Source organism: Elephas maximus, chromosome 1 (assembly GCF_024166365.1).
Source record: "Elephas maximus indicus isolate mEleMax1 chromosome 1, mEleMax1 primary haplotype, whole genome shotgun sequence".
Classification (NCBI taxonomy): Eukaryota; Metazoa; Chordata; class Mammalia; order Proboscidea; family Elephantidae; genus Elephas; species Elephas maximus.
In genome coordinates this window covers 232591198-232617756 of record NC_064819.1, presented here as the reverse complement: position 1 = coordinate 232617756, position 26559 = coordinate 232591198, and the positions used below count along the sequence as shown (strand labels likewise).

The window sequence follows — 26559 nt, the reverse complement described above, 5'->3', positions numbered from 1 at the left end:
CCCTTCCCAACTAACATGGCACATTGTCACCATCTTGGAGCACGGCCAAAAACGACCCCAGACAGAAGGTACAGGAAGACAACTTCATGGTGCTCCCAGTAGGAGACAGAGCACCTGGTAACCAGAGAAATACACTTTCCCACCCTTCACCCTTCTGCCCCATACACCACTCCTATCTCTTCCTAACAGGCCACACCATGCCACTTGGCTAGAGAGCTACTGGCCCACCACCAGCCCAGGTCTGCCCCGCTCCACCTGCCGTCTCCTGATGTGTCGTTTTTTTCCCTTTCCTCTTTTCTTTCTCCCTTCCACTTAGCCCCATATGCCTCCCCGACCCCTTCCTATGGGTCACATCATGCTGCTCAGCTACAGAGATACCAGCCCACCATCACTCCAGGTCTGCCATGTCCCCATCTACTGGCTCCTGCCATGCCTTTTTTCCCCTTTCTTCCTTTTCTTTCACCCTCCCCTCTAGTCCTGTATCTCACCTCTACCCCTTGCTATCGAGCCAAGCCACTTCTCCTTGACTAGAGAGCCACCAGTCTGCCACCAGCCTAGATTCACCCCATCCCCACCCACCAGCTCCTGCCATGCCATTTTCCCACTTTCTTTCTTTTCCTTTTTCCTCCCACCTAGCCCTGAATGCTACCTCTACCCCTTCCTGCTGGGCCACAGTGCACCACCATGGGTAGAGAGCCACCAGCCAGCTGCTGCCCCAGATGCCACTTGCTGTTTTTCAACATGCCATCTTTTTCCTTTTCTTCTTTTTCTTTATCCCCCACCCCCACCCCTGTACACCATCTCTACCCCTTCCCACAGGGTCACACTACACCACTGCATCTAGAGAGGCACCAGTCTGCCACTAGCCCACGTCCACATCGCCCCCACCTGCTGACCTCTGCTGTGCCATTTTTTCTTCTTCCCTTTCTTCCTTTTTTTCTCCCTCCCCATATACCACCTCCTCCCTTTCCACCAGCCATGCTGCACCACTGTGGCTAGAGAGCCACAGCCCACCACTTTCTACCTCCCATAATCCACCTGCCTGCCCTTCCCACCAGCCCCCAGGTCCACCGTCCCCCTGGCTATCCTTTTTTTCTTTATCTCTCTTTTCTTCCTTTCCCTCACCTAGCCCCTTCCTGCCAGCTGTCACCACACCACCACAGCTAGAGTGTCCAGCTCAGGTCCACCACCACACTGGGCCTGCACTACCCACTTGACAAGCTGCTGAACAGTAGACAGTGAGCCCATAACACTCCCAGTCCAACACCTCCACCTATCTGGCGAGAGGTTACGAAATCTCCCACACCGATAGTCTAACATTATAAGGCCCACCCACTCCTCCTTCAGCCACCTTGACAAACCAGTGTACATTGAAGCTGGTACACCCTGCCTGCTGCTGCCCTGCCCACTCAGGCAAGGTGACGAGAGCTATCATGCCCACAGACGAGCAAGCAGCAAAGTACTCCTGGCCTGCCTACCCTGACATATCAAAAACATACAAAGAAGCAAGACAAAACAAACAATCAATCAATACATAAATCAATAAGTAAAGAAAATAATAACCTTAATGTCTTGTAGACAATATCGAAACATATATATATATATATATATATATAAAAGCAGGACAAGATGGCTCCAGATAAACAGAAATTAAGGGAATCCATTTAAAAAAAAAAAAAAAAAACCCAAACTTACAAGAAATATTAAAGGGCGTCCTTTGGTTAGAGAACCAACAACATCAGACAACAGCTGGAGTCTAGGACACAGGACAGCATCAGCCAGATACCAACCTAGGTAAAGAACTCTCAATAATAAAACAAAGTAAAAGACTTAAAACAGGGAAAAAGAGAAATCAATCTGTAAATGACCACAATGTCAAAACAATAAAAGGGAGACTAAATGGTGTAGGTATAAAACTTTCAAATGGAGAGGAAGTCAAGGCTATATCAAGTAATAAAAGACTGGTTCAAACTTAGGAAGATAGGGATAAATTTCAAGGTAACCACAAAGAAAGTTAACAAACCTATTTATCAGAATAGAAAAGAAGGAAAACAAAATATCAGTATATACAAAATCTATAATAACAAAAGAAAAGAAAAAAAATCCACAAACAAAAGGAACTCACCACAGGAAAGCAAGAGGAACAAAGAAAAAGTCACCACCACAAAAAATAAAAAAGCACAACAATACAAAAGCAATAAACTCATACCTATTGATAGTCACACTGAATGTAAATGGCTTAAATGCACCTGTAAAGAGACATAGACTAGCAGAATGGGTATAAAGCACAACCCATCAATATGCTGTCTACAAGAGACATAGCTTAGACATGAAGACATAAATATATTAAACATCAAAGGGTGGAAAACAATATATCAAGCAAACAGTAACCCAAAAAGGGTAGAAGTGGCAATACTAATCTCAAAGAGACTTTAAGGCAAAATTAACCACAAAAGACAAGGAAGGACATCATATAATGATTAAAGGGACAATCCACTAAGAAGACATAACCCTTAATCAATATCTACACACCCAACAACAGGGCTCCAAAATATGTAAAACAAACTGTAACAACACTGAAAAGAGAAATACACCATTGCACAATAGTAGGAGACTTCAACACACCACTCTTGGTAAAGGACAGAACATCTAGAAAGAAACTCAACAAAGATACAGAATATCTAAAAGCCAAATCAACAGACTTGACCTCATAGACATATATAGAATACTCCACCCAATAGCAGCAAAGTATACATGAAACATTCTCCAGAATAGATGATAATTTAGGCCACAAAGCAACCCTCAATAAATTCCAGAAAAATCAAAATAATACAAAGCATTCTCTCTGACAGCAATGCCATAAAAGTATAAATCAATAACAGAAAGAACAAGAAAAAAAATCAAATACATGGAAACTAAACAACACCTTGCTTAAAAACAACTGAGTAGTAGAAGAAATCAAAGAGGAAATTAAAAAATTCCTAGAATTAAACAAGAATGAAAATACATCATACCAAAACCTTCAGGACAGAATAAAGACAGTGCTCGGAGTTCAATTTTTAGTAAATAAAAAAAATAAATAATTTTTTTTTTTTTTTTTTAGTAAATGCACACATCAAAAGGAGCCCTGGTGGCACAGTAGGTAAAAGCTACGGCTGCTGACCAAAAGGTCAGTAGTATGAAGATACCACCCACTCCTTGGAAACTCTACGAATAAGTTCTACTCTGTCCTATAATGCTGCTATGAGTTGGAATCAACTCGACTGCAATGGGTTTGGGTTTGGTTTTTTTTGTTTGTTTGTTTTTTGGTTTACACTTCAAAAAAGAAGAATGGGTCAAAGTCATAATGTTAGCTCTACAACTTAAACAATAGAAAGAGAGCAGCAAAAGAAGCCCTCAGGCATCAGAAGAAAGGAATTAATAAAGATTAGAGCAGAAATAATGAAAAAGGGAACAGAAAAGTAATAGAAAGAATCGACAAGACCAAAAGTTGGTTCTTGAAAAGATCTACAAACCACTGGCCAAAGTGACAAATAAAAACAGGAGAGGAACCAAATAACCCAAATAAGAAATGAGATGTTGGCCATTACAACAGATACAACTGAAACAAAAAGGACCATAACAGAGTACTATGAAAAAATACTTTAGCAAATTTGAAAACATAGAGAAAATGGACAAATTTCTAGAAACACACTGTCTAACTAAACTAACACAAGCTAAGATAGAAAATCTGAACAGATCCATAACAAGAGAAGAGATTGAAAAGAGTTGTCATGGATTGAATTATGTCCCCCCAAAAAAGTGTGTATCAATTTGGTTAGGCCGTGATTCCAAGTATTGTGTGATTTTCCTGTATGTTGTACATCCTGCCTCTATGATGTTAATGAAGGAGGATGGGCACGTTAGTGAAGCAGGACTCAATCTACAAGATTGGATTGTGTCTTGAGGCAATCTCTTGCGATATAAAAAGAGAAGTGAGCAAAGAGACAGGGGGACTTCATACCACCAAGAAAGCAGTGCCAGGAGCAGAGCACATCCTTTGGACCTGGGGTCCCTATGAGAGAAGCTCCTAGTTTGGGGGAAGATTGATGAGAAGGCCAACAGAGAGAGAAAGCTGATGCCCTGAATTTGAAATTTTAGCCTACTTTACTGTGAGAAAATAAACTTCTCTTTGTTAAACCCATCCACTTGTGGTATTTGTTATAACAGCATATAGCAGCACTAGACTAAGACTGAGGTAATTTAAAAAAAAGAAAAGAGTTTTTTTAAAAAACTTCCAACAGAAAAAGGCCATGGCCCAGCATCTACATAAAACCAACGGCCAACATTATTCCTAATGGAGAGAGACTAAAAATATTTCCCTTGAGAACAGGAACAAGACAAGGATGCCGTTTATCACCATTCCTATTTAACATTGTGTTGGAAGTCCTAGCTAGAGCAATAAGGCAAGAAACAGAAATAAAGGGCATCCAAATTGGTAATGAAGAAATTAAACTGTCCCTATTTGTGCATGATATGAAACTATACATAGAAAACCCAAAAGACTCCACAAGAAAACTACTGGAACTAATAGAAAGATTCAGTAGAGTAGTAAGACACAAGATAACTATACAAAAATCAGTTGGATTCCTAAACACCAATGAAGAGAATGAGGAAAAGGGTACCAGGAAAACAATACCATTTATAATAGCCCCTAAAAAAAAATTGGGAATAAATCTAAACAAGAATGTAAAAGACCTGTACAAAGAAAACTAAAAAAAACTACTGCAAGAAACCAAAAGAGATCTACATAAATGGAAAAAAAAATACCAAGCTCATGGATAGGTAGACTCAACATTGTGAAAATGACAATTCTACCCAAAGTGATTTACAAATACAATGCAATACTGATACAAGTACCAAAAACATTCTTAAAAGAGGTGGAAAAACTTATCATTGACTTTATATGGAAAGAGAAGAAGCCCCAGATAAGTGAAGCACTATTGAAGAAGAAGAATAAAGTATGAGGACTCGCACTACCTGACTTCAGAACCTACTATACAGCTACAGTAGTCAAAACAGCCTGGTACTGGTACAATGTCAGCTACATTGACCAGTGGAACAGAATTGAGAACCCAGATGTAAATCCATCCACCTGTAGTCACCTGATCTTCAACAAGGGCCCAAGATCCATCAAATGGGGAAAAGACAGTCTTTTTAACAAGTGGTGCTGACAAAACTGGATGTCCATCTGCAAAAGAAATGAAACAGGACCCATACCACACACCATATACAAAAACTAACTCAAGATAGATCAAAGACCTAAATATAAAGCCCAAAACTATGACATTCATAGAAGAAAAAATAGGATCAAAGCTGAAGGCCCTAATATACAGTATTAAGAGAATACAAACCACAACCAACAACATACAAGTTCCAGAGAATAAGATAGATAACTGGGATCTTTTAAAAATTAAACACTTGTGCTCATCAAAAGACTTCACCGAAAGAGTAAAAAGAGAACTTACAGACTGGGAAAAAATTTGTGGCTATTACAAATCAGAAAAAGGTCTAATCTCTAAAATCTATAAGAAAACCCAACACCTCTACAAAAAAAGACAAATAATCCAACTAAAAAATGGGCAAAGGAAATGAACAGACCCTTCACCAAAGAAGCCATTCATGTGGCCAACAGACACATGCTCATGATCTCTAGCCTTCAGAGAAATGCAAATCAAAACCACAATGAGATGCCATCTTACCCTGGCATTACTAGCACAAATCTATAAAATATGAAATAACAAAGGTTGGAGAGGCTGCAGGGAGATAACAATTCTTATGCACTGCTGGTGGGAATAAGAAATGATATAGCCATTTTGAAAAATGATATGGCGCTTCCTTAGAAAGCTAAAAATAGAAATACCATATGATCCAGCAATCCCATTCATAGGAATATATCCTAGAGAAATAAGAGTTGTCACACAAACAGACATATGAACACCCATGTTCATTGCAGCATTGTTTACAACAGCAAAAAAGGCGGAAACAACCTAGATGCCCATCAACAGATGAATGGATAAACAAACTGTGATACATACACACAATGGAGTATTATGCAGCGATAAAGAACAACAGTGAATCCATGAAGCATCTCATAACATGGATGAATCTGGAGGGCACTATGCTGAGTGAAATAAGTCAATCACAAAAGGACAAATATTATATGAGACCACTATTGTAAAAACTCATAGAAAGGTTTACATACAAAAAGAAATAATCTTTGATGGTTACAAGGGAGGGCAGAGGTAGGGATGGAAAAACACTTAATAGACAATAGATGAGTGGAAACTTTGGTGAAGGGTAAGACAGTACACAATACTGGGGAAGCCAGCACAACCTGTAAGAGGCAAGGTCATGGTAGCTCCGTAGACACATCTAAACTCCCTGAAGGATCGAATTGCTGCCCTGAGGGCTGTGGGGGCCATGATCTTGGGGAACATCTAGCTCAATTGGCATAACATAGTTTATAAAGAATACTTGCTGGCCTGACAGAGACTGGAGAAGCCCTGAGAGTATGGCCTCCAGACACCCTTTCAGCTCAGTAATGAGGTCAGTCCTGAGGTTCACCCTTCAGCCAAAGATTGAACAGGCCAATGGAACAAAACAAGACTAAAGGGGCACACCAATCCTGGGGCAGGGACTGGAAGGCAGGAGGAACAGGAAAGCCGGTAATAGAAGACCCAGGATTGAGAAGGGAGAGTGTTGACATGTCGTGGGTTTGTTAACCTATGTCGTAGAAAAGTGTGAGTACTAATTTTTTGATGAGAAACTAGTTTGTTCTGTAAAGCTTCATCTAAAGTACAACAAAAGTTTAAAAAAAGAAAATCCAGACAAAAAAGAAAAAGGCCATGGCCCAGATAGCTTTGCTGGAAAATTCTACCAAATATTTAGAGAAGAGCTCACACCAGTACTACTCAAACTATTTCAGAGCACAGAAAAGGAAGGAAAACTCCCAAATTCATTCTATGAAGCCAGCATAACCCTGAAACCAAAGCCAGGCAAAGACACCACAAAAAAACAAAATTACAGACCAATAGCTCTTATGAGTATAGATGCAGAAATTCTTAACAAAATTCTAGCCAACGGAATTCAGCATCATATGAAAAACAATAATTAAAACACTGTGACCAAGTGGGATTCATACTGGCTATGCAAGGATGGTTCAAATTAGAAAATCAATCAACATAATCCACCACATAAATAGAATGAAAGAAAAGAATCACATGATTTCTCAGTCAACGCAGAGAAGGCATTTGATAAAGTCTAAAACTCACTCCTGATTTAAAAAAAAAAAAAAAAACTGATAAAAACTCTCAATAAAATAGGAATAGAAGGGAAATTCCACAAAACCAACAGACAACATCATTTTCAATGGAGAGAGGCTGGAAGCACTACCTTGAGAATGGGAACAAGACAAGGATGCCCTTTATCTTCACTCACATTTAACATTGTGCTGGAAATCTTAGCTAAAACAATAAGGAAAAAAAAGAAAGGGCATCCAAATTGGTAAGGAAAAAGTAGAACTATTCCTATTCTCAGATGATATGATACTATACATAGACAACCCCAAAGATTCCACAAGAAAACTACTGGAACTAATAGAAAGATTCAGCCAAGTAGCAGGATATAAGATCAACATACAAAAATCAGTTGGATTCCTATACACCAACAAGAGAACTTCGAAAAGGAAATCAGGAAACCAATACCATTTATAAACCAAAAATAACCAAACCTGTTGCCATTGAGTTGGTTCTGACTCATAGCAACCAGATAGGACAGAACAGAAGTGCCCCAAAGGGTTTCCAAGGAGCAGCTGGTAGGCTCAAACTGCTGATCCTTTGGTTAGCAGCCTGAGCTCTTAACCACTGTGCCACCAGGGCTCCACAACCAATTATAATAGCCTCTAAAAAGATAAAATACTTAAGAATAAACATAACCAGGACGTGAAAGCCCTATACAAAGAAAACTACAAAACACTATTGTAAGAAACCAAAAGATACCTACATATATGGAGAAACATACCATACTCATGGATGGGAAGACTCAACTTTGTGAAAATATCAATTCTACCCGAAGCCATCTACAGATATAACGTAACCCTGATCCAAATACCACCAGCATTCTTTAATGAGACGGAAAAACTAATCACCAACTTTATATGGAAAGGAAAGAGGTCCTGGATAAGCAAAGCATTACTGGAGAAAAAGAACAAAGTAGATCACTACCTGATCTCAGAACTATTACACAGCTACGTTAGTCAAAACAGCCTGGTACTGGCACAACGACACATAGACCAATGGAACAGAGTCAAGAATCCAGATATAAATCCATCCACCTATGGTCAGTTGATCTTTGACAAGGGTCCAAAGTCCATTAAATGGGGAAAAGATGGTCTTTTTAACAAATGGTGCTGACAAAACTGGATTTCCCTCTGTAAAAAAAAATGAAACAGAGCACATATCTCACACCAGACAAAAAACTAACTAAAAATGGATGAAAACCTAAATATAAAACCTAAAAGACTAAAGATCATGGAAGAAAAAATAGGGGCAATGCTAGGGGCCCTAATACATGGCATAAATAAAATATAAACCATAACTAACAATGCACAAACACCAGAAGATAAACTAAATAACTGGGAGTGCCTAAAAATTAAACACTTATGCTCATCAAAAGACTTCACTGAAAGAGTAAAAAGAGAACCTACAGACTGGGAAAAAATTTTGGCTACAACATATCCAACAAGGGTCTAATCTTTAAAACCTGTAGAATACTTCGACGCCCCAATAACAAAAAGACAAATAATCCAATTAAAAAATGAGCAAGGGATATGAAAGACACTTCACCAAAGAAATTCAGGAGGCTAACAGACTCATGAGGAAATGCCTGCGATCATTAGCCATTAGTGAAATGCAAATCAAAACGACAATGAGATACCATCTCATCCTGACATTGACGGCAAGAATCAAAAAACAGAAAATATACTGCGGAAGCCAGCAAAAAAAGAAAACAGAAAATAACAAATATTGGAGAGGTTGTGGGGAGATTGGAACTCTTATGCACTGCTGGTGGGAATGCAAAATGGTATAACCACTCTAGAAAATGATACAGTGCCTCCTTAAAAAGCTAGAAACAGAAATACCATACGATCCAGCAATCCCGTTCCTAAGAATATATCCCAGAAAATAAAAGCCATCACACTAATAGATATATGCAAACCTATGTTCATTGCAACATTATTCACAATAGTAAAAAGAGACAACCTAACTGCCCATCAACAGATGAATTAATAAACAAATTATGATACATACACACAATGGAGTACTATGCAACAATAAAGACTGAATCATCCACGAAACATCTCACAACATGGACGAATCTGAAGGGCATTATTGTGAGTGAAATAAGTCAATCACAAAAGGACAAATATTGTATGAAACCACTATTATAAAAACTGAAGAAATGGTTTACACACAGAAAAAAAAAACAAAACCATTCTTTAATGGTTACAAGTGGTGGGGGGGATAGGAAAGGGAAATCACTAACTAGATAGTAGACAAGTTAACTTAGGTGAAGGGAAAGACAACACACAATATAAGGGAAGGCAGCACAACTTGATCAAAGCAAAGTCATAGAAGCTTCCTAGATGCATCGAAATGCTTTAAGAGACCAAGTTTTGGGGGCTGAGGGCTGGGAACCATGGTTTCAGGGAACACCTAGGCAAATTGTCATAACATAGTTTATAGAGAAAATGTTCTGCATTCCACTTTGGTGAGTAGCATCTGGAGTCTTGAAAGCTTGCGAGCGGCCACCTAAGATATATCCATTGACCCCATCACATTTAGAGCAAAGAAGAATGAAGTAAACCAAAGATACAAGGAATATATTAGTCCAAAGGACTAATGGACCACATGAACCACAGCCTCTATCAGCCTGATCCCAGAAGAACTAGATGGTGCCCGGCTACCACCACAACCGCTCTAACAGGGATCACAATAGAGGGTCCCAGTTGGAGTGCGAGAAAAATGTAGAACAAAATTCAAATTCACACACACAAAAAAAAAGACCAGACTTACTGCTTACTGGTCTGACAGAGACTGGAGGAACCCCCGAGACCATGGCCCCCAGACACCCTGCTAACTCAGGACTGAAGCCACTCCCAAAGTCCACCTTCCTGCCAAAGATTAGACAGGCCTATCAAACAAACAATAACATGTGAGGAACATGCTTCTTAGTTCAACCAATCATTTGAGACAAAATGGGCAACACCTGCCCAAAAGGGAAAGACAAAAAGGCCCAACAGGACAGAGAAACTGGACAAACAGACATGGAGAACCCAGGGCATAAAGGGAAAAGGGGAGAGTGAAACCAATGTCACAAAACAATTTGTGTATAAGTTTTTTTAATGAAAAACTAATTTGCCCTGTAAACATTCATCTAAAACACAATAAAATAAAATTAAAAAATCAGTTGACCATAGATCTGTGGGTTAATTTCTGGACTCTCAATGCTATTCCATTGGTCTATGTGTCTAGTGCTATACCAGTACCAAGCTGTTTTGGTTACTGTAGCTGTATGTTTTAAAACCAGGAAGTGTGAGTCCTCCTACTTTGGTCTTCTCTTTCAACATTGTTTTAGCTATTCGGGACCTCTTGCCAATCTATATAAAGTTCAGGTTGTTGGGGTTTTGACTGGGATTGTATTGAATCTAAAGATTGTTTTGGGTAGTATTGACATCTCAACAGTATTACATCTTCCAATCCATGAGTAAGAAACATCCTTCCATTTATTTACGTCTTCTTTAATCTCTTTCAGCAGTGTTTCATAATTTTCATTGTATCTCTAGTTAAATTTATTCCTAGGTATTTTATTCTCTTAGATACTATTGTAAATGGGATCATCTCCCTAATTTCCCTTTCAGATTTCTCATTGCTGGTATAGAGAAACTCAGCTGATTTTTGTTTGTTCATCTTGTACTCTGCAACTTTGCAAAATTTCTCTACTAGCTCTAGAAGCTTTCTTGCAGACTCTGGGTTTTTGATAAATAGGATCATGTCATTTGCAAATAGAGATAATTTTACTTCTTCTTTTCCAATCTGGATATCTTTTATTTCTATTTCTTGTCTTATTGCTCTGGCTAGGTGTTCACCCCCTTTTACAAGACACAACTGAGAAAGAATTAGGCCCTATGGTGGCGCAGTGGTTATGAGCTTGGCTGCTAACCAAAAGATCAGCAGTTTGAATCCACTAGCTGCTCCTTAAAAACCCTATGGGGGAGTTCTACTCTTCCTCATAGTGTCACTATGAGTCAGAATCAACTCAAAGGCAAAAGGTTTGGTTTGGTTTTTCTACTCCAGAATGAGCTCATTAGGTAAACTGAATATATCTTCAAAGAAAGAACCTATTTCCCAACAAGGTCACATTCACAGATACAGGAGTCAGGATTTCAACACATCTTTGTGGGGGACACAATTCAATCTATAACACTTTCCTACTATCCTACTCCTTAAAACACCCATAGGACGGAAAATGGGAGGTAATGACAGTGTGTCACCAAAGAATTTCCATGGAAACACACAAATACCACTAAGTCCAGAAGCAGTACTGATCATAGATGGGGGACTATATTGAACACTGAATTTTGTTTGTTCCAAAGCAAATACTGTCTTGATTGGGTAGATGGTTGAGAACTGTTAGTGCAAAGGCCCCAGCTCATATGATGATGCAAGACCCAGACAGGCCTGAAGGCATTCAGCACTGGGTGGCCTGTAAGAATCGCCCCTCTTCCTAAATCACCTCCCAAGTGTGGGGTTGAGGTGGAGTTACTTTGGTCCTGGGGTGAATGTGGCTCATTGTACTTAAAATTTATATGTAGTACACTGATGAAAAGTCCTGAACCCAGCCTCCTGAAGTTATGGGTCCTCTCCGTGAGTATCCATCCATTCCCTCTAGATTTCCATAATTAAGAATTAGCCTCGGCCATCTTTTGGATGTCCATAACCTCCATGAATTCTTCACAACCTCAACGAATCTGATTCTATTTCATGTTTCTGTTTGTTTTCTACCTGCAGGTTTGGCCGTAAGCCCTGCCTCTTAATCACAATCCTCATAAACGCTGCGTCTGGTGTCCTTGTGGCCATCTCACCCACCTACATATGGACGCTCACTTTTCGCCTGATCCAAGGACTGGTCAGCAAGGCAGGCTGGCTAATCAGCTACATCCTGAGTAAGCATGCTTGTCTTTGCAGCTGAGAGAGCAAAGGGACTTGGCTGCCAAAATATAGCCGGTGGGGGATAACTGCTCAGAAACTGGACCCAGTTCAAGGCAATGTTGAGAGATATTTTTTTCTGTATCAAAAGAATTTCTAAAATCTTTTCAGTCAACTTATTCTGCATTCCTCCTATTAAGAAAACAATGAAGACACAAATGAGGGTAAACATCATGCTACCTGGATTCTTATATAACTCTCTTGGAATTTCTGTCTTCTGTACCCTGGATTATTACATAGAGAGAAAATCTAACCTACGAGGCCTATTCATAAAAAGATGCAGTCATGGGAGGTATGGTAGATTTATAAAGGGCTTTACTACTTTTCATAAAACCACTCTGTTGTGGTTAGGTGCTGTCAAGTCAGTTCCAACTCATAGCAATTCTGTGGACAACAGAATGAAACACTGCCCAATCCCGTACCATGCCTGCAATTGTTATGCTTGAGCCCATTCTTACAGCTATTGTGTCAATCCACCTCATTGAGAGTCTTCCTCTTTTTTGTTGACCCTGTACTTTACCAAGCATGATGTCTTTCTCCAGAGACTGATCTCTCCTGACAACATGTCCAAAGTATGTAAGACATCGTCTCACCATCCTTGCTTCTAAGGAATATTCTGGTCGTACTTCTTCCAAGACAGATTTGTTCATTCTTTTGTTAGTCCACGGTATATTCAAGATTTGTTCATTCTTTTGTTAGTCCACGGTATATTCAATATTCTTTGCCAATTCTAGCAAACCACAATTATCCTCAATATATATACAAGAAAACCAAGAATACAAGTACTGTAGGCAGTCTACTCTGTAAACCATTTGTAGGAGCAGGAATATTTCAATCCTAACAGCATGGTATCTTTTAGAGCAATATTAAGAGAAATTACCAACATCATCATTGTCTTTAGTTACCATTAAGTTGGCTCCGACTCATGGCCAGCTTATGTTCAACAGAATCAAATATTACCCAGTCCTGTACTATCTTCATGACTGATGATATATTTAAGTCCATTGTTGATGATGACTGAAAACCATCGTCATTAGATCTTAGGAATTAGCCTCACCATTACTTTCCCCTCAGCTACATTCAAATAGCGTTCACACAAAGGGAAATGGATGCTTAGAAATTACCTAGAAAATATATATATAAAGCTCTCATTATACATGAAAAAACTAGAACATGTATGTGTACAGTTTTACCTGGCAAGTTACCGGGGGGAATTCTGTGAAATAAAGAGAAGACAGTGCTTAATACTATCTCTGCCATAGTAGGCAGCGGTGTATCTCCAGAAAATAGCACCTATGACAAACACTGAAGTTGCATCCCTGCAGGCCTGTAGCGAGGGTAACGAGCACCCAGGGGCAACGTCTAAGTTGCCCATCACCCCCCATTTCAAGATGAATAGGCGTTGATAGCAGTGATGTGTCAACAGGAACACCTTCCCCTCTCTTGTCCAGCTGCCTCAGCCAGGCACCTTTCATATTTTTGGCATCTCAGAATGCCACTCTGCACCTCTCCTGGTGCTCGCTTGGGCTTGTGTCCAGGGGCAAGTCCCCCTCCTGCACCCCCATTGCCATGCCTCTGTGCCTACCATGCTTGAGGAAGGACGTTGGGCCATACAGTGTTACTAGAAAGTGCTCAATGGCACCCCCCTTCAAGTAGCACCCAGGATATTGTCATACCTGCCATACTTAAGATATGCCTCTGATAGGCACCCAATAAATGTTTGGTCAGTAAGGGAAATAATGGTTCCTAGAAGATATAATGTATAGAACGAAATTGTGCAAATGTAAATTTCAGCAAAAGTTAATTTCAGCATCCTCTCATTAATCTCTTCCCCAGTCCTCTGAAGTGTCCTTGGGGTTCATCTTGCTACTCCACCTCTTTCTACCCCACCTCCCTTCAACCCCATCCATGACCCCCACCACTCTGAAAGACAGGTTTCTCTGTTTACTGAACACTTACATAATTCTGCTTAGCTTTGTTTTGAAATACTCTAGGATAATTCACAGTCATTTATAGAAATATTTTTAGCATGCATTTCTATTTGGCTTATAAATAGTTGAAGTTTTTAACTTGTTTGCCTAGTATTTAAGCCAAAAACTCTGTGGTTTGTGAAATATCTGAAATTTTGATTCAAGTATGCTTTTGTTATCAAAACAACTACTCCCTAATTCCATGTACCGTGGACCTCATTTGTCTGTCCTGTTGTATTCATAGGATAGGATAAAGCTGATTATTATGTCTTGTGCAGTGATGTGCTGGGAGACTGCTCTTGGGAAATAAAAAAGCCCTGATGTGTAGTGTTTTCCAATTTCCATAGTGTAAATACTCTTACTATGGCTGTTTTCAAGATACCAATGGATTTAATAACCAGCTTGTAAAATTTCTGAAAATTGAAAAATCAGTTCTTGCAAGCCACAACTAGCTGGCTCCAGCACATGTCTAGGTTTCTAGGTTTCCAAACCACTTAAGCAAATTAACAGAATTGCAAGGAAAATGTTTAACCGATGTAAGAGAACAAGTTATGGTCAGTGCTCATTTACATAGACATCACCTACAGCCTAAATTCAGGTTTTGATTCATTTATTCAGGTCTTGAATTACCACTGCCTTATTACTCAAGGTCAAAATTCTGGGTGTGTATCTGAAACACAACTGAATTTGCCCTTTAAATTATTCCATAATTCAAGTGTTTTTGCTCATCTTGGCATGCCTTTTATCCCATCTACGTGGAGTCCTGGTGGTGCAGTGATTAAGAGCTCAGCTGCTAACCAAAAGGTCAACAGTTTGAATCCACCAGCCACTCCGTGGAAACCCTATGGGGCAGATCTACTCTGTCCTACAGGGTTGCCGTGAGTTGGAATCAACTTGACTGCAACGGGTTTGATTATTTGGTTTAATGTAAGATCTATAAGTTTTTACATTAATTAGTGCAATAGCAATAACTATAACAACAATAAAATAGGCCCCAAAGAACATTTAAAAATTTCCAGAGAACTATATTAAAAATTCTAGAATTTGGACTCTTTTCTTGAGGTAGTCATTCTAGTTTCCCCATACTTGGCCAGCGAACTGACTGTTTGACTGACTTGCTTTGACCCTTTGAATTTTCTCTGCAGTCACAGAATTTGTCGGGCTGAGCTACAGGAGAACAGTAGGGATTTGTTACCAAATCTCCTTCACTGTTGGGCTCCTGGTGCTTGCCGGGGTGGCGTACGCACTTCCTTACTGGAGGTGGCTGCAGTTCACAGTTACTCTGCCCAACTTCTGCTTCTTGCTCTATTACTGGTAAGTTCGTTTGAACAAAAAGGAGGTACATCAAAATGTATTCTTTTGCTAAAAGGCCATCATCCCTAGTACATGCCATCCTTCCAAGTTCTAAGATTTCCTTCACTCAACCTGTCTCCCCCTCTGGAAATGAAATGTTTTTTTTTCACTTTGGGCTTAATTTTTTTTTTTTTTATGACCTGGATCTTTCATTCCACTGTATTTATTTTGTATTTAAATTAGCCTCTAGCCACTGTGATACAATTTGGACTGCAGATACTTTGAAGAGATGGACAATATTACTGTTGCTATTCTATCCCTCCTTAGAAGGATCTTCAGGGTAGAGAAGGCAGAGCATGGCCCTCATGTCACCACCTCCCCATACCCACAGACAAGGCAGACATCCCCAATCAATCACAGCAGGCTTTATCCCAGGTAAGGTCAACATGATGCTCCCGACAGACAAGATCAATCAATCAGAGTAGCCACAGTCAGAGAAGTGAAATACATTCGTCATTCCTGACCAAGGAAAACACATGGAAGACAGCAGTCACTATTAGGAACCCCTAAGGTTATCTGAAATAAAGCAAAGGGGGTTAAAAGAATAATTTCTTTTAGAAGGATCAGCACAAAGCCGATTCCTCTGAGGCAGAGGTTAAAGAAGTCCCAGGTGCCCGAATTTTTGAATCTGCTGTACCACTCCATCAACTCTGACACCACCTACCTGGCTCCATCCTCGTCCTCCCGTCTTTGGGTGCTATAATTCACTGCAATGGCTCACGGAACTTGAAAACTGTACTTGTGCTTATGGGGTTTATTGGGGACGTAACAGGTTACAATACAGGATCAGAATCAACTTGAAAGTAACAGGAATAACTCAGGCTACAGTTCTTCAATTAGGTTGGCTCCTTCTCAGTCTGCTGCTGCCTCGCTCTGTTGGCGGGGAAGCCCACTGCAGCCGTCTCTCGCTAGTCCCTGCTTCTCATCGCCCTCACCGCTGCTGCTCTTGCCACGCCATCTCCCGTGGTCTCTTGCATCCTTCAGCATTACAGCCCCTTCTCTCTCTCCCTCCATATCTCTCCCTAAAAGCTCTGTCAGGGAAGCTGGTTATATAGCAAGCCCCTCATCAATTTCAAGGTGGGCAGGGAATTGGTGTGCAAGATCATGAACTAACCAATTCCCTGCAAGGGTTTGATGCAACTTCTTTGCATAGTTATACCCCCACAAAGGTCCCATGTACCCTAGTTGCTTAGAAAAGCTGTCCAATCCTCTTGGTGGGCCACAGCCACCTTATTTGCCTAGTCCCATCCAATTATTTTTTGCCAGTTACAAGACCACGGCTATCAAAACCAAAAACCCCATCGCAATCAAGTTGATTCTGAGTAGAATTGCCCCCATAGGGTTTCTAAGGTTGTAATCTTTATAGAAGCAGACTGCTTCATTTTTCTCCCACAGAGTGGCTGGTGGGTTCGAACTGCTGACCTTTTGGTTAGCAGCCCAGTGCTTAACCACTGCGCTACCAGGGCTCGTTAGACCATGGCTTGAAGATTGGTGCTGGACTACCAGACCAAGCTCTCTCTCAGGCAACACACGCACATATTCAGTTCCTCCTGGACGCATCCACTATTCTCCCCATTGTGTCTTCCCTAGGAATGAAACATCTCAGCCCTGCCCTGGAAGCCCGTTCCTCCTCCAAAAGCCAGTACAACACTGGGAGTAATTCTTACCTCCTTCCTCCTCCTCCTCTCATTGTATCTGATTTTGCCTCATTTATGTCTCTGAACCCCCCCATTTCCGTTGTTGTGATTGTTAGTCATCAAGGTGACTCTGACTCATGGTGACCTTATGTACAACAGAAAGAAACGTTGCCCAGTCCTGTGCCATCTTAATGATCATTGACGTGTTTGAGTCCCTTATTCCAGCTGTTATGTCAATCCATCTCATCAGGAAAACATTATATCTTGCTTATATTGCTGTCATAGACTCCCAGCTGGTCTCCACCCTTCATTCCAAAAACCCAGCTCCAGCATGTCACTCTCTGCCTGGAAGTCTTTTGATGGGTTTGTCCCTCAGAATAAAGACCTGATGCTTTAGCATGACAAAAAAAGACCCATCTGTTATCTGAGCTCTCATGACATCCAACGCACTTCCTCTTGCCACTCTCACTCTCACTAAGATCAAAATGAGTTTACTTACCATCCTACAAATGCTCCAGATGCAGTTTGCATTTTTGAAAGATCACTCAAGATGCAGAGTGGAAAAAGGGTGTTATGGGGGAAGAATGGAGGCGGGGAGACCAGTCAGGAAACTCCTGTGATGGTCCTTGCAAGAGATGACAAGGGCTGAATTAAGACAAAAGTTGTGGGTATGAAGAAGAAGACATTAGAAACAACTTTAATAGGTGGCAGAGACAGAGCTTGGTGATAGACTGTGAAGGTTCAGAGAATGGAGGTGTCTGCTGGGAGGGTATCGAGAGTTTAGTCCTGTGTGTCTGTATTTAGTGGAGGTGTCACTCAGAGAAATAAGGAACACAGAAGGAGAAGCAGGTTTGGAAGGAAAGAAGGTGGGTTTAGCTTTGGATATGCTGAATTTGGGGTTCTGGAAGGACATCTACATGCAGATATTCAGAAGCAATTAAATTTAAGTATCTGGAAATCAATTAAAATTTAGGCATGTCTTTGTTGTAATTATGGGAATAGATGGGATCACTTGGAGCAAACAGAGTTGGGAAAAGAAGGGGATATGGTCGGAACTCTGGAAAACAATATGTGAGAGCCAAGCAGAGGAAGAGGGGCCAGGTCTAAAGAAGACTGAGATGGAACCATTAGAGAGAAAGGTGTTCTAGAAGAGGAGGGTGCTATGGACATCACAGGAGGGGGGATTTAACTCGAGCACTACCCCGCTAAGAAGACTTCCTCAGTTGGCCTGCCACAGTGTCCTAGGCTTGGTGACATTGTGCATGTATCTCTGTAACCTTCATGTATCATTGTGTGCTGTAATCAACTGCCCAGTAGACATTGCATTACTTGATGTCTGCCCTCTAGACTGTGAGCTCTTAAGGTCATAGCCTTAGGGGCCATCAGGTCCAGCTTCCTGCCCAGGGCCGGGACACCCATTAGTAATGCCCTAATGGATGATCTTCCACGCTTCGCTTGAACATTACCATGGATAAACTTCCTTTATCATAAAGCAAGCCAGTTTACTGTAGAACCCAAAGCTCTTATTAAAGAGATTTTCTATTGAACCAGAATTTACATTCCTGTGATTTTTATCCGGTGTCCCCAGTTTTATACTTGGGACTTCAAAAAATTTAGTTTAATTTATAATTGATCCTCATTATCCATGGATTTTGTATATGTGAATTCACCTACTTGCTAAAATTTATTTGTAACTCCAAAGTCAATACTCATAGCACTTTCAGGGCAGTTTGTGGACATGAGCAGAGTGGCAAAAATTTGAGCCGCCCAATGTATATATTCCCAGCTGAGGTTCTACAAGGCAAGGATCTGCCTTCTTGTTTCAGCTCTCATACTGTAAATAAGGGTTCTTTTTGTGGTCTGTTTAGTGCCATGTTTTTTACACTTTTGTGGTTTTAGTTGGTGATTTGACTGTTTAAAATGGCCCCCAAGCATAGTTCAGAAAGTGCTGCCCAGAGTTCCTAAGCTCAGGAAGACTGTGATGTGCCTTCTAGAGAAAATGTGTTTGAAAAGCTTCACTGAGGCCTGAGCTGTAGTGCTGTCGGCCATGAGTTTTGATGCGTTGCTGAGTTGACTGTAACTCCTGGTGACCCCGTGTGGGCGGAGTAGGACTGTGCTCCCTAAGGATTTCAAGGCTGTAATCTTTTGGAAGCAGATTGCCAGGGCTTTCTTCTGGGGTGGTTTTGAATAGCCTCTACATGGTTTTGAACCACCAGCCTTTCAGCTAGAAGTCAAGCACTCAGCCATTTGCACCACCCAGGGACTCCTTAGTTCAATGCTAATGAATCACTAATATATATTAAATTAGTGTCTTCAAACAGAAACACTTTAAATAGTCCAGTCCCTGGAGAAGGACACCATGCTTGCTAAAGCAGAGGGTCAGTGAAAAAGAGGAAGACCTTCAACAAGATGGATGGACATAGTGGCTGCAGCAGTGGGCTCAAGCATAACAACAATTGTGAGGATGGCAATGTTTCATTCTGTTGTCCATAGGGTCGCTATGAGTCAGAACTGACTTAACAGCAGCTAACAACAACAACAAACAAAAACAAGGTTATGTATTCATTGGTTGAGAAAACATTGTTCCTCAGAAGCTTGCAGAAACCTAACTCCATATTTCCCCTAGGAGTGATGATTCAGTATTCACTAATTTGGTGTTGGCAGTGACTTTCTAGAACACACTGACTGCCAAGTAACAAAAATTGACTGCATATTCTACCCAACAGTTCTTTAACTATCTGGATATACTCTCTGAGTCCAAGACAATGTTCCACCCCTAGTCTGAGCATGTCCGGCTCCTATCTCCTCTGACTAGCCTCCGAATCCTTTACCTCCTTGGCCATCTGCATCAGGAGAAGTTCAGCTGAGCTGACTCCGTGCTTCCTGAACTGTGGCAGCCTGAGCCAAACACTGGGCCCCAGGGGTGATCTAGAAAAATTCCACGTAGTGTAGCAAAGGGGGGGCCGCCACTGTGAGCTGTGGCTTGATTGTTCTCTGCACACCAGGTTTCTGCTTCCGAGAGCAAGTCTTGCCAGAGAACTGCCCAGACTCCCCTCTCCATTGCACTCCCACGAAAACACCCGCCCCAGGCCTTTTGAGCCCTGCCTCTTAGCGTAGCCCTTCTTTCTGGGTGACCATCCCAACTGGGGCCTTCCTAACTGTACCCCGCAACTGCCCTAACTGTCATCCTGTCATCTCCCTCCTGCCAGTCCCTCCTACTCCAGCCCACCCTGACCCTACTACTGAGCATCCTCTCCAGGCTCAGGCTCCAATGGGCGCACTCCTGCTCAAGGACTTCTGATGAGCTCCATCCTTCTGAATCAAGCCCAAACTGTGCAGCCTGGCTGTGAGGTTCTCCCACCCTCTGATCTCCAAGTCTCATCTGATCCCTTGGGAAATCAGCTTTCAGCGTAAAAAAATTCTACCTGCTCCCACGCCACACAACGATGTGCACATTCCCACCCCATGCCTGTTCTCTGTCAGTCCGCAACCCGACAAAGCCTGGGGCCCACTCCAGTGGTCCTGCCTCCCCCTGCACCCCCATGGCACAGAGGGGTGCTCAGCAACACCCTGCTTGGTAGCTTGCTCCTGTGGTTTTGCTGAAACCTCTGAGGAGACACTGAGGCTACCGGACGGGGGGACCACCAGCATTTGAAGGAGGAAAGAACCACGTACTTCTCACACAATCTTTGCTTCTGTTGTAGCTTCTGCTAAAAAACTTCGCCGTGTGGGATCCCCCATGGAAATCTGATCCCGACCATTGGTGGGGGGTGCTCGGTAATATTTCCCCTCCACGCAACAGCACTGCCAACAATTACCCTGTACCACCAGGTGCCTCCCCGAGTCTCCGAGGTGGCTAATCTCCCAGAACAAAAATGCCAAGGCCATGAAGATCATTAAGCACATTGCAAAGAAAAACAGAAAGCCTCTGCCTGCCTCTCTTCAGGTGAGTCTGCTGCTTCAGCACCAAGTCAGGAAACAGTGGAAAGGGTGGTGGCTGGGAGACTGCAGGCACCACCAGCAGGAAGGACAGCTCACCTCGCGTATCTGCCTACCTGTAGTAAAATGCAACAGAATATTTCATCACCTGAGATTTGAGGTTCCTTGGTAGACTGTCTTAAACAGGCAGAAAACATAAAACCTAAACCAGTAACCCAGTAAACCAGTAATCCCTAAAAAAAGGGAACCAAAAATCATTTAAAAATCAAATGAGGAGTTTCTATCTCATGCAACTCAACATTTAGCTCCCCCTGCCTGCCCCCCGCCCAACCCTTGCCCTTAGTATGCCAGCATCTGGCTTGCGTGCTTATCCAGCATACTCTGAGAAGGTTCCACACAGGGCAAATTCCGAGATGAGTTAGGATATAGTTATCCAAATGCAAATAATTTCTTAGAATTTTAAACGTTTTGGATCAGAATTTTCCCAAAATATTTTAAATGACTCCCTGCCCTATTCAGTGTTGTTGTTGTTAGGTGCCACCCAGTCGGTTGCAACTCAAAGCAACACTATGTACAACAGAACAAAGTAATGCCGGGTCCTGCACCATCCTCCTAACCATTGCTGTGCTTCACCCACTGTGTCAATCCATCTCATTGAGGGACTTTCTCTTTTTCGCTGACCCTCTACTTTACCAAGGATGATGTCCTTCTCCAGGGACTGGTCCCTTCTGATAACATGTCCAAAATACGTGATACGAAGTCTCACCATCCCTGCTTCTAAGAAGCATTCTGGCTATACTTCTTCCAAGACAGATTTGTTCTTCTAGCAGTCCATGGTATATTCAATATTCTGATATTCAATATTCTTTGCCAACACCATAATTCAAAGTCATGAATTCTTCTTTGGTCTTCCTTGTTCATTGTCCAGCTTTCACATGCATATGAGGCGACTAAAAACACCATGGCTTAGGTCAGCCGCACCTTAGCCCTTAAAGTGATATGCTTGCCTCTAAATATTTTAAAGAGGTCTTTTGTAGCAGATTTGCCCAGTGCAATGCTTCTTTTGATTTCTTGACTGCTGTTTTCATGGGCTTTGACAGTGGATCCAAGAAAAAGGAAATTCTTGACAACTTCAATCTTTTCTTAGTTTATCATGATGTTGCTTGTTGGTTCGGTAATGAGAATTTTTGTTTTCTTTATATTGAGGTGTAATCCATTCTGAAGGCTGTGGTCTTTGATCTTCATCAGTAAGTGCTTCAAGTTCTCTTTGCTTTCCCCAAGCAAGGTTTCATCATCTGTATACCAAAGTTTGTTAATGAGTCTTCCTCCAATCTTGATGCCCCATTCTTCTTCATATAGTCCAGCTTCTCAGATTATTTACTCAGCACACAGATTGAATAAGTATTGTGAAAGAACACAACCCTGACACACACCTTTCTTAACTTTATGCCACATAGTACCCCTCATTCTGTTGGAACAGCTGCCTCTTGGTCTAAATACAGGTTTCTTATGAGCACAATTAAGTGTTCTGGAATGCCCACTCTGCACCCTGTTACCCATAATTTTATGATCCACAGGGTCGAATGCCTTTGCATAGTCAATAAAACACAGGTAAACATCTTTCTGGTATTCTCTGCTTTCAGCCAGGATACATCTGACATCAGCAGTGATATCCCTGGCTCCGCATCCTCTTCTGAATCTGGCTTGAATTTCTGGCAGTTCCCTGTTGATGTACCGCTACAACTGCTATTGAATGATCTTCAGCAAAATTTTACTTGTGAGTGATATTAATGATATTGTTTGATAATTTCCACATTCTGTTGGATCGCTTTCCTTTGGAATGGGTACAAATATGGATCTTCTCCAGTCGGTTGGCCAGGTGACTGTCCTCCAAATTTCCCTTGGTATAACTTCCAACACTGCATTCATTTGTTGAAACATCTCAATTAGTCCGTTAATTCCAAGAACCTGGCTTTTCATCAATGCCTTCAGTGCAGCCTGGACCTCTTCCTTCAGTACCATCAGTTCTTGATTATATGCTACCTCCTGAAATGGTTGAACATCAACCAGTTCTTTTTAGTACAGTGACTCTGTGTATTCCTTCCATCTTCTTTTGATGCTTCCTTGTCGTTTAATATTTTCCCCCATAGAACCCTTCAATAGTGCAGCTCCAGGCTTGAATTTTTTCTTCAGTTTTTTCAGCTTCAGAAATGCTGGGCGTGTTCTTCCTTTTTAGTTTTCTATCTCCAGCTCTTTGCACATTTAATTATAATATATTACTTTGTCATCTCGAGCTGCCCTTTTGGAATCTTCTGTTCAGGTCTATTACTTCATCATTTCTTCCACTCAAAAAAAAAAGAGCAAGTTTCAGAGTCTCTTCTGACATCCATTTTGGTCTTTTACGTCTTTCTTGTCTTTTTAATGACCTCTTGCTTTCTTCACGTGTGATGTCCTTGATGTCATTCCACAACTCATCTGGTCTTTGGTCATTAGTGTTCAATACATCAAATCTATTCTTGAGATGGCCTCTAAATTCAGGTGGGATATACTTTGGCTTTCATGGACTTGTTCTATTTTCTTCACTTCAACTTGAACTTGCACATGAGCAATTGATGGTCTGTTCCACAGTCAGCCACTGGCCTTGTTCTGACTAATGATATTGAGCTTTTCTATTGTCTCTTTCCACAGTTGTAGTTGATTTGATTCCTGTGTATTCCATCTGGCGAGGTCCACATGTATAGTCATTGTTTATGTTGTTGAAAAAAGGTATTTGCAATGAAGAAGTTTCTGGTCTTGCAAAATTCTATCATGCAATCTCTGGTGTCATTCTATCACCAAGGCCATATTTTCCAACTACCAGTCCTTTTTCTTTGTTTCCAATTTTCACATTCCAGTTTCCAGTAATTATCAATGCATCTTGATTGCATGTTTGATCAATTTCAGACTGGAGAAGTTGGTAAAAAAAAAATCTTCAATTTCATTCTCTTTGACCTTAGTGGTTGGTACATAAATTTGAATAATAGTTAAAAATATTAAGTATTATCGTTGTTAATATTATTAATAGTTAATAATATTAACTGGTCTTCCTTGTAGGTTTTTTTGATATTATTCTATCACTGACAGCATTGTACTTCATGACAGATCTTGAAATGTTCTTTTTGAAATGTTCTTCAGTAGAATCACATAATTGGAGTGCCCATTTTGTCTGTGTTTAAAATTTTGCCTTTAGTTGATCTCATCCACTATTAACTTAAACCTTCTCAGCTGATTGGTGTTGTTGCTGTTAGCTGCCATCAAGTCAGCTTCGACTCATGGAACCCCAAGGTACAGCAGAACAAGCGATACCTAGTCCTATATTGGGCAATATTCTTTTGTGATTCACTGAGTTTTCACTGTTGAATTTTCGGGGATAGATTGCCAGGGCTTTCTTCCTATCTCAGCTAACAAAGGCTGGAAAAGAAAATCTAGCTTATGGGAAAATTATGTCTAAATAAGAATGAATCTTTTCTGAATGAGGACCTAAGATAAATTACCTATGAGAACCTGAGACATACATGACATTTACGATGAGGGTTTTTGAGTGGAGACCTCTTTTCTTCACTTCCTATCTGGTGTCTGATGACTGATATTCAAACCTGATTCTTAAGTTTTAGGCCTTTTTAGATGTTGGCCAGGAAATAAAGCACAGGTGAATCTTTGTCTCACCAAAGGAGATAGAGTTCACGTAATGGCTCCAAAGTCTTGCTGGAAGGTTTCTCCCCTTGTCCCTCATTCTTTTGCATACAGTCCAGGTTGTGCCTTTTAAGAAGGAGGCAGAGTGGAGTGGTTAGTATGAGAGTTCTGCCCTAGAGTTTGAATCTCAACTACATCATCTACTAACTGTGCTCTGTTACAACAGTGCTTCTCAAACTTTAACATCGCTTGTTTTCGTTTCCTGGGGCTGCTGTAACAAATTACCACAAACTCAGTGGCTTAAAACACAGAAATTCATTCTCTCACCATTGTGGAGTCCAGAAGTCTGAAATCAAGGTGTCAGTAGGGTTGGTTCCTTCTGGAAGCTCTGAGGGAGAATCTATTCCATGCCTCTCCCCATGCTTCTGGTGGCTTCCAGCTCTCCAATGGCATTCCTTGGCTTGTAGATACATCACTCCAATCTCTGTCCACGTCTTCACCTGGCCATCTTCCCTCTGTGTCTCTCTGTGTCCTTTCCTTATAAGGATACCAGTCATTAGATTTGGGGCCCACCTTAAATCCAAAATGATCTCCTCTCAAGATCCTTAACTGATTACATCTGCAGAGACCATATTTCCAAATAAGGTCACATTCTGAGGTTCCAGGTAGACATGAATTTGGGGGGACACTATTCAACCTGCTACATCTGTGCATAGAATCACTGGGGATCTTGTGAAAATGAAGATTCTGATTCAGTAAATCTGGGGTGGGACCCACGATCTATTTCAAACAAGCTCCAGGTGATGCTGATGCCACTGGGCTGAGTATCAAGGTCCCTGAACAGAGCTTCCGACCTGATGGGTCACAAATGGGTCCAGATATGTGAAGATGCTGATTCCTTCAGCCCGTGGGCAGCTGACTGGGCCTCAATCTTACTCCACTGGGCTTTACAAATATTATCACTATGTATGTGGTGTAATTACCTAACTTCTCTGTATCCCAGTTCCCTCTGCTGTAAAACCATGTGAAAAAAATAAAACCTAACTTACAGGATCATTATAAAGATTAAGTAAGGTGATGTGTGTGAAGAACTCAGTATAGTACGGGCACATTATAAAAAGCATTCCATAAATGTAAGGTATTATTGTTATTCCACATATGACCCAGGGACACCACCATTAGATGTACAAAGCTGTTATTGTTTCTGTTCTTAGAGTCTTAGACCTGATGAGGAAGTTGGTGAGAAGTTGAACCCTTCATTTCTTGACTTGGTCAGAACCCCTCAGATAAGGAAGCACACTTTGATCTTGATGTACAACTGGTAAGGAACATTTTTCATTTTAAGATCCCCCACCTTCTTTTAACCCCAGTCCTCCACATTAAGGGGAGAGAACAACAGCACCTTCAGAATACAGTCTGATAGCAGGATTAGTATTGGCAGTGGACGTCAATGTGTGGCTCATTTATAGCAGGTTTTCCAATATCGTTTTTCTCAGACAAATGTTGAAATCCGTTTACAGTCCCTGACGACAGATCCATATGTTTTCAACCTTGACTTCCCATTAGACTCGCTTGGGGATATTTAAAAATACCAAGGCCAGAGCCCCACCTCCTGAGATACTGATGTAATTGATCTGGGGTAGGGCCCAGGAACCAATATTTTAAAATGTATTTCTAATA

At 41.2% G+C, this 26559-nt stretch overlaps 1 protein-coding gene across 1 annotated transcript in view; it reads left to right on the top strand.

Moving 5' to 3' along the window:
- SLC22A2 (solute carrier family 22 member 2) overlaps positions 1 to 26559 on the top strand; it is a 54739-nt gene that overhangs the window by 11007 nt on the left and 17173 nt on the right. The window contains exons 3-6 of the mRNA XM_049905062.1: positions 12111 to 12265; positions 15424 to 15592; positions 21100 to 21214; positions 26094 to 26200. Of these exons, the coding sequence (XP_049761019.1) occupies positions 12111 to 12265; positions 15424 to 15592; positions 21100 to 21214; positions 26094 to 26200 (546 nt within the window). The remainder of the gene's footprint in view (positions 1 to 12110; positions 12266 to 15423; positions 15593 to 21099; positions 21215 to 26093; positions 26201 to 26559) is intronic.